General features: G+C 36.8%; 1 protein-coding gene across 1 annotated transcript in view; it reads left to right on the forward strand.

The window, feature by feature from the left end:
* Positions 1-7,189, forward strand: part of PRTG (protogenin) — a 627,066-nt gene extending 619,877 nt beyond the window's left edge. The window contains exons 18-20 of the mRNA XM_044078520.1: positions 2,908-3,067; positions 3,671-3,778; positions 6,563-7,189. Of these exons, the coding sequence (XP_043934455.1) occupies positions 2,908-3,067; positions 3,671-3,778; positions 6,563-6,976 (682 nt within the window). The 3' untranslated portion in view covers positions 6,977-7,189. The remainder of the gene's footprint in view (positions 1-2,907; positions 3,068-3,670; positions 3,779-6,562) is intronic.
* The last annotated feature ends 5,112 nt before the right edge of the window (positions 7,190-12,301 follow it).

Below are 12,301 nucleotides of genomic sequence, written 5' to 3' on the forward strand. Positions count from 1 at the left end.
TGTCCTCTTGGTGAAGGATCAGTTGCAGTATTACATGTCGCACCATTACTGGTACCCCTGTCCTCTTGGTGAAGGATCAGTTGCAGTATTACATATCGCACCATTACTGGTACCTATGTCCTCTTGGTGAAGGATCAGTTATGGTGTTACATATCGCACCATTACTGGTACCCCTGTCCTCTTGGTGAAGAATCAGTTGCAGTATTACATATTGCACCATTACTGGTACCCCTGTCCTCCTGGTGAAGGATCAGTTGCAGTATTACATATCACACCATTACTGGTACCCCTGTCCTCTTGGTGAAGGATCAGTTGTAGTATTACATATCGCACCATTACTGGTACCCCTGTCTTCTTGGTGAAGGATCAGTTGTAGTATTACATATCGCACCATTACTGGTACCCCTGTCCTGTTGGTGAAGGATCAGTTGCAGTATTACATTTTGCACCATTACTGGTACCCCTGTCCTCTTGGTGAAGGATCAGTGTTACTTCTGTGTTTTAGGGGCAGGCCAGTCATAGTGCAATAGCTTCCGTTTGTTTTTGGTGGCTGCTATGCTTTTGGGCTTTTGGCATAGCCACTTTTTTAACACTTGGGGTTAAATTTCTTGCAAAGTTCATTTATCATGCATCCTAATAATATGTTCTACCCAAATTCTCTTGCTTTCACCTTTGACCTGCCATCTTTGCTGTGCAGGAAAGGAGTTAAGCTTAAGTGTTGGTGCATCTTGCTTCCTCACTAGCCATTCATCATTTGTTGATAGTTCGTAGACCTCATATCATCATCATGGTGAGGTAGGCCCATCCAGTACTCAGTAATTGTGGGGGCATAAAGGATTCTTCATTGCATTCACAATGGGACATGGAATTTTACCAATGGGAGAACCCTTTCTTCAAGGCAGGCATTGACATTCTCTGGTTGTCTTTTTCCTCTGATTTCAGTGTCTGCAAACATCCCATTGAAGTCCAAGTAGAAAATGAAGAATCACTTGAAAAAGGTCACAACCAGTTCATAGAATTTGTTTTCAGTTACAGAGGCCACATTTGGCTTTGTGCTGTAAACGGGCAGCATCCTGGCTTGTGTTATTTGTCACTGACATGTGTGAGTCATGTATACACTGTCCCCAGTATGTCCTGTTCCAGGTAATTTTTTATATGCTGGGAACCTCACAGATCTTCTCAACACGGAAGCAAGCATAGTTTAAAGTGTTAAAATTCTCCAATCTCATTCTTTGTTCTTTGCCACACTGACTCAGAGGACGACTGCTTTTGCTCATGTTTTCAGATATGTAGTTCAGGTTGTAGGATTATGGCTGCAATAAAGACTAGTTCCACCGATCCCTTAATAAAAAATGCTGCATTTCCTTTTACCCAGAGCTTGATCCCTCTAGATAAGTCTGATTGTGTTATCTTTTCTGATGAACTGTATTACATTAACTGTTTGCTTCCTGTTCACATTTGTGTTCACTGTAGCTTGCATCAACATTTTTCACTAGTCTTGCTCTTTAGTGTTTCTCCCAGTAGCTTCCTGTTTTCAAAGGAGAACCACAACTTTTAGACAATAGCACATGTGCATGTGTTTGTGATGTATATTTATATATGTTCAGGTTCTCCCTACATGGGAGTGAAAACACTTAACATGTAAATTTTTATTGGTTTCAATTTCTGAACAGTTAGCTCTTTGCTAAGTTATAACTCAGCAAGTGATAGAGGAGGCATTGCAATGGTCATACATGTACATTTTAGTAGTGTATTACCTAATGAGTACATTCTCTTAAAAATTCATTACATTAAGTCTAGAACTGCTATTCAGCAGTACTACACACAATGAGTATTTTCATATTTGCTTGTTCATTTGATTACCTTGTATTGAATTCATTCAGACTGTTACAAAAAAGAATTCCATTAGTTTTACAAAACTTTGCCTTCTCCGTCCCAGTGTTAATTAGAAGAAAGTATTCTCTCCTTTATTAACAATCTTGCTGTGTTAGGTTTCCACGGCTATTCATTTTTTCACCTTTCACCTAATTTCAGATGTTAAGTGTTGATGATTTCTTGTGAGCCTTGCTTCCACTGCTGTGGAGGTTGTGTTTACTTTCTCAAACCCTGTTCATCACCGTAGCACTTATTTTTCCACCCTTTGTCTCCCAGGCATTGAGACTTCAGCTCCGTACAAGAGAGAGAAAAGGACATTTTAGACTGTTTAATGTATTATTAAACTAGAACCACAGTCCAATATAAATTAGAACCACGTAGCCAAAAAAACAGTGACACCTTGTTGAAGAAATGCTTAAGCACTCACTTAGGAAAAAAGAATCAGTTTTTATTATTAAATGCAATACAATGCAACCTAGTGGGTTAAATAAAGAATGCAACTAGCAACGTTTTATTTAAAAACTGTTTTAGCTTTAAGAGATTTTTATTTTGTGTAATTGATGTAATAACATCATTAATTGATTAATTAGAGTTAATTTTGTTATATATAGGAAGTACTAAGAGAATGTGTTTCACTCTGTAAAGCCTGTTTTTGGCCGAGGCACTAGGAGGTTATATGGTGAAATTTATCGTTATTCACTATCCATTGTGGAATAAATAGAAAATTATTTATTGAATCAACAAGGTGTCACTGTTTTTTTGGCTACGTGGTTCTAATGTTTAATGTATTATGTTTGGATTATTTTATCCACTAACTCTGTCCCAGCCCCTTGTAGTATCTTTCGTCCCCTGACAGTGCAGCCGTGTTTCATAGTAGCTCATGTCAAATTTTGTTTCCTTAGAAAATAACTGCATACAAAACATTGTGTCCTCATTATAGCTTCTTCCACATACTTTGATACATTGGTGTTTGTGTAGGACATTCAAATGTATGTTTCACGTAATTAATAGGCACATTTTTTTTCTCTACAGGAAGCTGTCCAGCATCAAAGTAGTACAAGAAAATGGCCAGTTACATTCACCAGCTGAATGTCCAAACAGAAATCAGTTGAGGAAGACCAACGTCAGACAGTCAGAAAATGGAGAATCCCTTGTGCCAATGATTGCAGAAAGTAACCATCTTGATACAAAGGTGCAAGTCATGCCCAGTTGTTTTTTGGTGCAAAATAAGTTTTTTACGTTGTTTTCTAAGAGTGGAGGGTGTATTTGTGTTGTATAATGTGGGTGCAATTTTGTTTGTTAACCAGGTATGTCATCTACAGACAGGTAAAACCTGGGAGCACTTTCTACTTAGATGATTTCCTCAAGAGTTACTCAGTTTACAAGTAATGAAGTAATCAGTCCGAAAATGACAGGGTGAAGCTTGTTAGTTTCTAGACTTCATCCTCTGTACAAACTGCCTTAAGTGTGGCATTATGGTGCAGTTCAGTTATTCAGTGTTAGTTTCAAGCTTCCTTTTACAGTCTGTATGAAGTCTGTGTGTTATTGATTTTGATTTCCTTGTGCCATTAGAGTTTCCTTACAATGATTTGCTACTTAGTTTAATTGTGTGTACTGTAAATTGTGCATGCCCATGGTATTTGCAGTTGTGGCTTACATCATAGCCAAGAGGGGTCTGCCTTCATTGACTTACCTTGTTAGCAGATGATTGAGTAAAAATTATTAATTTCTCTCCTGTTATAAAAAAGTAATTTTAAGCCCTTTTTTGAGTTTCTTTTCTGTTTTTTTTTTTCAGGGTGGAACTGATCTTATCATTAACAATTATGGTCCTGTTACAAACAATTACAACAGCTCCAGGAAAAAGTGGCTTATTTTTAAGGGCTTGAAAACAAAGAAGGAACAAGTAAGTAGAAAAAAGTCCACTAGAAGAGGATGTTCATTTATTTTTCCTCCATTTTGTGTAGGATGATTGAGAACGTTTTTATTAACAAAACTTTAAGATTAAAGCAAGTGCACAGACTTTATGCACTAAGATATTAGTGTAGTCTTATATTTTGTTTATTTTAGGATATGTAATGTACGATTTCACTGGAGTCTGGGCAGATATTCCTGAAACTTCTACTAGACCCTGACAGTACCAGGCAAACCTGCATGACGTTATCCATTTTAGAGCGATTCTGCCATCCCCATTATTGATCCAAGAGTGTGGGTCAGCCTTTTAACCATGTCTGTTGTCTCTGTGCTGGGCATCACAGGGCTAGGTGCTCGCCATCATATCTGCACCTAACAACGCCATTGTAAAAGTTTGGTTCCATTAGGACAGGTGTAAACAGGAAAGAAAACATTCAGAGTTTGTATCCTTTCCAAGCTGTACAGAGTCTGATTGCTTGTGAGAAGCTTACCAGACTCATTCTAGGCCTCACTTGTTTCAGTGTAGCCCCTCACAGTACCTGTTAAGCCAGAAATGCATTAGGCTTGGAGGAGACATCAAATGTACACACAGGATATGAGCTGCCAAAAACAATAGTTACATGTTGTGCATATGGAAGCTATTCTGTTTATTGCAAAGCCATTTTATGACCACTGGATCACAGGCACCACTACCACTAGCCTCTTCAAATCTGCATATATTGTACATTAGACAAGGGAAAGCTAGTTTGTATGATGTGATGAAAAATATGAAATATATTAAAATGTTAGTGGACTATGCAGCAGTAGGACATAAAGAACTGTAATCACAATTGTTTAACTGCAGGATATTTGTTTTATTTATTTGTTTATTAAAAGTGGCAGTGAGGTGATGTACCAGTTATAAGTTAAGCCCCACCCAGCAGCACTCTGGTTAAGTGACTTATTCAGAATCAGACAGTAGGCAAATGGAGGCGGAAGGAATCGTACCCTGGACTACAGGATGAGATTCCCTTAATGCTATGTGGTAAACTGCCAGACAGTTGATTCCTATTCCTGCAGCTGCTGCTGCCATTTAAGGAGAGCTGTCCATAATTCCACATTCTGGAAGTTGCATAGTGACAACCGGGGTTTGATATCCTTCCCCACTGTTACTGTCTTAACCTTTGCTAGACGCAAGGTCTGTGACATGGAGAGGAAGCTGTATGCTAAAGCTTGATATGCTGTGAAGAGAAGGAAAGGTTTTCATTGAGTCGTAGCAAAGACTTCCAAGCCATTTGTACTCTAGAAGTCTCTGACCCATCTTCCATGCTGTCAGGTTGTTTGGTGATGCATTTGTTAACATTGTTGTCTCATAACCCCAGGGTTGTGGGTTTTTGGTCCTGAATTCCATTAATACCATCTTAGTGGAGTTTGCATGGTCTGTCCATGCACATGTAGACTTTCTGCAGGTACTTGGGCTTCCTTCCACCTTTCCAATATATATTGCCTGATTGCCTTTTGTAAAAATTAGCTTTACATTTTGCATTTACAAACATTCCCCGAAGTGACGAGCCCCCCCTAGTGGTGCTCACCCAAGCTGATCAGAGGGTTCCAAAGTAGGGAACAAATGGGCTCTTGTCCAATAGAAGGAAGCGTGAAACTGAGCAGGTGGGGGACATCTAGAAGAACAGATGTATGAAGTGCATTATCTCTATATGTATGTATGTCTGTAAATATATAAACATATAGATATATAAAGTTTTATATGCACATATGTTAAGCTCTGTAGTGCAAGATACATTAATTTTCAAGAAGACCAAAAAGTCTTATATTCCAAGTTTCTTCCTAAAGTGGCACGTTTGTTTCCTAAAAATTATTCTACTCACCTGCTTGTTTTCCTGATTTTGGCAGTTCACAAAAAGGAGCACTTCCTAATAACTTACATGCACTCAGATTTCCAAGTGTCATGTAATGCCATAACCTAAACTTCCCAAATAATCAAAGCAGCTGTCTGTTTCTTTTTTTATTAGTCCAAGAGAAAGTGTGTTTCCAAGTGTTCTTTCACTTCAGTTAAACTGTTGTTATGATTAGCCCTGCACAACACTGTAGTTATGAGATATACAGAAAAGAATGCACAAGTCAGGTGAAGGCTTTTTCACCATGTCCATGTAGAATTTCCATGTATCTAAAAAAACATCTGACATGAAGTGGCTTCCCGTTGTTTTGCTGCTATCATCTGTAATTATCTAACAGAGGAGGGGGTACATCTTTTAGTTACAGTCACTGCTTTCCATACAGTGACCGTGGAAAGTTGCTTTATTGAAAGTGTGTCAGTCGCACTCTTTATACTAAACTGTGTTAAACAATGCTGCTCCAGTGTTTCAGACTAGACTGCAGTAAACAATACCAGTCGGTGTAAATCTGCAGTTATGTAATAAGCCAGGAAATGTGCAGTCTGAAGGGGTCAAGCAATCCGTGTGTGTGTGTGTGTGTGTGTGTGTGTGTGTGTGTGTGTGTGTGTGTGTGTGTGTATGCTAATTATATAAATTTTAACATGCATTAACCTTTAACCAACTAAAGGAAACTCTAGTGTTTAAATACAGTAACAAAATACTGAAGTAGTCGAATTTCTTTGGATAATTTGCATAATGATTATATATGTCTGGGTGAAAAGCAAATAAAACATGCTCAGGTATCTTATTCCTGAGTAAGACACTGCTCTATGCTTTGTAAATGTTGCTTTTGTAGTTGATGTAAATGACTGATTTGTTTCTTCGTTGTTTGTATTTTTAAATAGCCACAAAGAAAAAATGTACTTGCTGGATTCTTATATCAACCTGGTAGAACAATGTTATCCACAAATGATGAGTCTCCTGTTTCACCTGAAGGACTGACCTCTATTGAAATGGTGTTTAGTACCAGAGCAGACACAGAATATTCTCATAACAGTGAAGGAAGCCAAGAAACCGGAGACTCAGGGCGATATTCCCATGATTCTAATGATGAGACAGACATGGTTCATCTTTCTACCGTAACTACCACTGCAAAATCTACCTCCAGGTATCTCGTGCAGACAGATGTAGCTATGATTAATGAGTGGCCTACCTGTGAAGAACACCCCACCTCACTGGCTATTATACAGAACTCTGCCTGTGCTCTGTCAGAAGAGCCATCCATCCCAGTTATTGCCAAGGTGGAATTTCCAGTATAAAAGGCTGTACTGTGCTTGAACATAGTGCTTCTGTTTGACAAACAGAGAAGAATGAGCCAAAGATTGTTCTAAAATGTGGACTGATTTTAACACTCCATGTTCTTATTCTTTTTTGTTGTTGTTTCTAACTCACCCATGTTGAATGTTTCAAGTCAAAAATGTGAAAGAACTGGTACATTTCTGACAGAACCAAAAAAAGTATGTATCACTGGAGCAAAGGGAACTTTAGTCTATCCTTTGCTGAGTATCTACCTCAGTTTACCCGTTGGTAAACTTCAGTTATTTAATGACTGCTCTGTCTCGGATACACGGCAGTCAACCTCCATTACATGTAAGCTGATACTTCCTATTAGAAGTGTTTTTTTTTTCTTGTTATTATCTTACTAGGAGAGAATGAGTGTGAGCATGTATGGGTGTGTTGGTTCACTTGCATACATATGTGAGTGTGTGTGTGCTTCTGTCTCTGTTTCAAAATAAGGGGTTGTATGTGCAGAGCTACTGGTCCTCTTTTTTTACAAAGTTATCATAACAAACAAAGCTGTTTGTATGTTTAACAGCTTCACAAACTTCACCTCCTGTTTACATTTTTTTTTCATTTTAAAAAAAAATCTACATTTTTATCATATTTATTCTACTGCGTGTTCAGTAGTGTCATGCAGATCATAAAAAAATCAATGTTCACGTTTGATTTACAGACGCTAAGTTCAAGATCTGTTTTTACATTGCTGTGAGGTTGCTGTTTTTAGACACAAATCTAGTGCTTGGAGGTTAATTGTCACCAAAACTATTTAGAAATGATTTATTAATAGTGGCCATTATTGCTAAAGAACTCTGGAGCAACTGTGCCTTTCACTGAGTCATAGAAATTATGACTATGCCTTACACATTTTAGTGACCAGCATTTTCACTGAATTGCTCTGGAGTTAAAAGTTGCCTTAGATAGTTGTGTTAGCCTTAGCCACTTCTCCAGGTTACCAATTCACTTTCTAGCTAAGAGAGACATATGTGCTTCATTAAGTTCCTAGTACGTAAACCTTAAAATTTGATCACTTTTATATAAATGGTAATTGCATTTTCTATTTTTTGTTCAGAATATTTCCTCTTTATTTAGCATCCGTTTTTAAAAGCAGCAAACACCATTGTCTTTTTTCGTTTAGATTTGCTGCATTACTGTCACAAGATAGACATTGTTAGAGCTTAATTTGTGAAGGTTTATTATAACAAAAAAAAAAAAAAAAAAAAACAACTCTGCACTTACAACCCCAATTTATACTACCTCCTTTTATGTGTGTTATTAGTGTTGATTCCAAAACTCAGGGAACAATGTTTTGCTTCTGAAATAAACCCAGAGAGCTGGGGAGTCAACTTACAGGGTATCACGTTAGATCTATTTTTTTGTTTTGTTTTGTTTTTAGAAAAACAGTGTTGTAGATTTGTAGACATTTATGTGTTCACTAGATGTATGAGTCAGTACATAGTCACACATTCACAATGCCAGTGTACAAAAATCTTGGAAAAAATATACCAAAGAATTTTCTCTGAGTGAGAGAGCTGTATAGTATTTTTGTGAAAAGTCTATTCTTAGTTCTACCTTGGCTTAAGTAGTGAAAAAAATACTTCTATAACTAATTAACTAGAGTGCTGAGAGACAAAACAAGTCATCGTTAAGTTAATTTTAAACACCTGCAGTGTATACCTGATTAGTGAACTTTAGATATGAATGGACTCCTTGCTTGTCATTATATTCTGATTGAGTTTAATTTGTTACAAATTTAGAGTTTTGCGTAGTTGTCTTTTACAAACATTTTATCTAAAAAGACTCCTTTGGTATGACCTTTAAAAGCATTTAAATACTTTTAAAAATGTACAATGGCGAGAATGCTGAAGGGGATTTTTCTTTCTCCACAGAAGTAGGAATCTATTCCTAAATGTTCAGTTTTATTAGGTATGAAGATTGCTAGGTGTCCATTTATGTCTAAATTATTTTTCCTAAATCAGTTTAAGAGAATCAAGGCTTCCAGAGTGGTTAACATTTCTTTAAAAGTGTGTTTTAATATGCCAAAAATGTAAAGTGTGATTTTAGCTGCTTAATGAAGTCCAAATTCCAAAGATAAATATAAATAAATATATATATATATATTTTCAGCTCAAACTAAAGATGTTTTAGTGTACTGCCGAATACTATTTCTAGTTAATAAATTGTACTCTTTTTTTTAAGTGAACCAATATTAGAGTTGTAGTCATACCATTTGTTAGTAACATTTTTAGTTTATTTAGATAAAAAATGCTAGTATGCAAGGGTATAGTAGATATCATTTTACTGTTTCAAGTATTTTATTGCTTAAAGAAACAGTGTGTGTATGATCATACACATCATTAAACCAAAGATGAATGTTCCAGAAGCCTTGTTTACAGAAATGAAGAGAGATTATTAAGATTTTGCTGCATCAAACTTGTGTGTAACAGAAAAAACAATGAGATGCAAGAGCAGGCCCATATGTTGCTTAGTAAAACTATATTATTTCTTAGGAGATAAAAGTGTATATTTTGAGACTTGATTGATTATAGCAGTGTTTCAGTTTTTAAGCCTATTTTAATATTTCTTTGAGAGAGCTTATTGCTGTGGTCATCAGGTATGAAAAAGCGGTCAGCTCATTGTTTACTAATGTAAGGGCACTCTTTCATGCGTCACTGTTTTTAAGACCAAATGTTACTAATTTCGGTTAGTAAATGTTGAAAACCAAAGATATGCGTTTGCCTTTATACAGAGGATTGAAATGATGCAGAATCTTAGCTGTGCAATGATACTTCTTTTCTTTATTCTGTGAATTTCTTGGCAGAGTCCACAGAGCCATAATGCACTCAAATGTAAGACCTCCTTATAACGTTTTCACAATCTTCTTTACAGTGGTATTATCTGCATGGTGTTATGCATATCTGCTGTGTTTACCAAAGCTAAAAGGACAAGGGTGCAAATCCCCCCTTCACATTTTATTAACCGTGGTATCAGTAACACTTTACCAGGAAACATCTATTACCACTGTTTCAGTGCTTTTATTTAATGCCTTGTATAATGAATTTCCTTTGAGGAACATGGTGTGTGTGTGTTCCCTCAAATGTAGATATTGTCTGAGTTTAAGAAGAGCTTAAACCTGTGTTTGAATTGCTTTTGACCAAAGCCTCGTCTTGCTTTCATTTTCTTGCGGTATGCAGTGTTTGTAACAGAAGACCTTACTCTTGTTGCTATTACACTGTCTTTGTCTGTTGCATGTGACACTGTTACCAGTGTCTTCAGTGCCTTTCCAAATAAGACTTAACCTGCTGCTGTTGCAGGTGAAATACAGTAGGGCTACCTTTGTGTTGTTGCTGGATGTAACAAGGCTGAAGTGGCTTTAATGGCTTGTTTTGAGAGTTTCTGTTAGTCGAGTAACACAGTACATGTAGTCAGCTGTCATGCATGACATAGTATGCCTCATGCAGTTCCAATGCACGTTTAGGGGTGTGTGTAATTACATGGCCTGTAACCAAGTGTATGCCTTCTTCATGTGCTTAGAATTGCCTTTTCATTACTAAATGGGCAAAAGAGAGTGTAGCCAAGTTAATTTCTGACCATGCATTAGGCAGCCCTAATATGCACCTTACTGCAAGTCGCATTACTGAAATAATTGACTGGCTCTTTCATAATGACTAGATCTTCAGAAAGCTGCTAATGCATCATTCTGCTGGGTCCAGCTTCTCCTCCATGCCTCTCAACCAATCACTGCACAGTTCTAAGGTGCAGTTTGCTAGGTGAGGAGTATGCATTCCCGTCACTATCGGTAACTGTTAGTGGTGTCTTTGAGCCTGCTATTCATAAATATATACAGTTTCCTTTACTAGAAGAGGAAGCAAAGTGGCTGGAGTACATTAATTTTATAAAGGTAATGTTGTGTAGACCATGACTTGGAAATCTTTTTATTTTTTCATTGTCTTCATGCTAGTGACTTACAGTTGACTGCATTATGGCTTTGTAGTAACAAACGCACAGAAATGTGTTCAGACTAACAAAATTTTTGTGTTAAGTTTTGGTTATAAAGCTTTAATACCAACTCAGTTTATTACACATCTCCAAAAATACCCTGCGTGCAGTTAATTTGAAAGTAAAGACGTTGCTTTTTAAATAATGTGTTATAGAAATAATCAGTGTTTATAACTTGTTTGTCAGTAGTTCATTACAAGCTGTAGTAAATCAAATACTATTAAATAATTTCAGAATCTCATTCTCCTCATTGAACAATTGAGCTACTTTGGTATGGTTTGAATATTTTTTCTTTATTTATTTATTTATTTCTTAGTAGGAGTGGGCCTCTTGAGACACAAGTCTTCCTTATTTGAGGCACACAGTATGCAACTATAGGTTAATGGGATTCAAACTGTGGTATTCCCTTTTGCCTCCCAACATTTTTGTACTGCCTTCTTTTGGGTAGTGAAAGATAGTGGCATTCCTTAGATGTGTTCCACATTGTCTCATCCTTTTGAAGGATCTTATTTATGGATATACATTTAGCATTGCCATCTGCTATCAAGCTTTAATAAAGTTGGTGTATTTATTTAAAGCTTTTCCTTGAAACACTTTCCTTCATAGTCACTGAAGCACTCCTCCATTCCCCAGTATTTTTCTTTTAAAAAAGGTCAATTGACAATAATACATTTAAATTTTGGGTAACAGAGGTTTCCTTAGTTATGTGCTGTATCTTTTTGTTCGCCATTGTCTTACAATCTTTTTAACAGCCAAGTAATACCAACTTCATGCCATGTCCTGCAAACATTTAAAAGAAACAATTGGGTGCTTTTAATATTGATCCTGAGGGACAGTACTGCAGTATGGAAACCATATTTATGGCACACAGTAGTGCAGCCAGTGACATGAAACTGCTTGATGCCCAGTGGTGAAGCAGATGCCCAGAATCTGGTCAATAATTGATACAGCAAACATAATAGTAATAATTGATACAGCAGCGCCTGTTCAGTCAGGACTGTCCAGTGGACATGAGCTTTTGAGTAAGTTTGGCAAACTAAGAGTTGGTTATACCAGAGCAGAAAGTGAGTGCAGATCATTGTCTGCATGAGGTTCATCTTTCTATACCACTGTAATACAGTATGCATATTTTCATTTGTTCAGCCATTTCTGATCAGTCTTTGATAGAATAAATCTAAGTTTATCACAGCCTTCTGCCAAAAATTACTCTGAAATGTTGCTTGACAAGAGGCCTACTGTTTACTATAGTGTTCCTCAAGCAGGAAATAGGTAGCTTTTTGAGATGAGATACTGTTTTGATTTTACTA

This window comes from Protopterus annectens, chromosome 7.part1 (genome assembly GCF_019279795.1).
Source record: "Protopterus annectens isolate FY-2018-M chromosome 7.part1, PAN1.0, whole genome shotgun sequence".
NCBI classification, from domain to species: Eukaryota; Metazoa; Chordata; order Ceratodontiformes; family Protopteridae; genus Protopterus; species Protopterus annectens.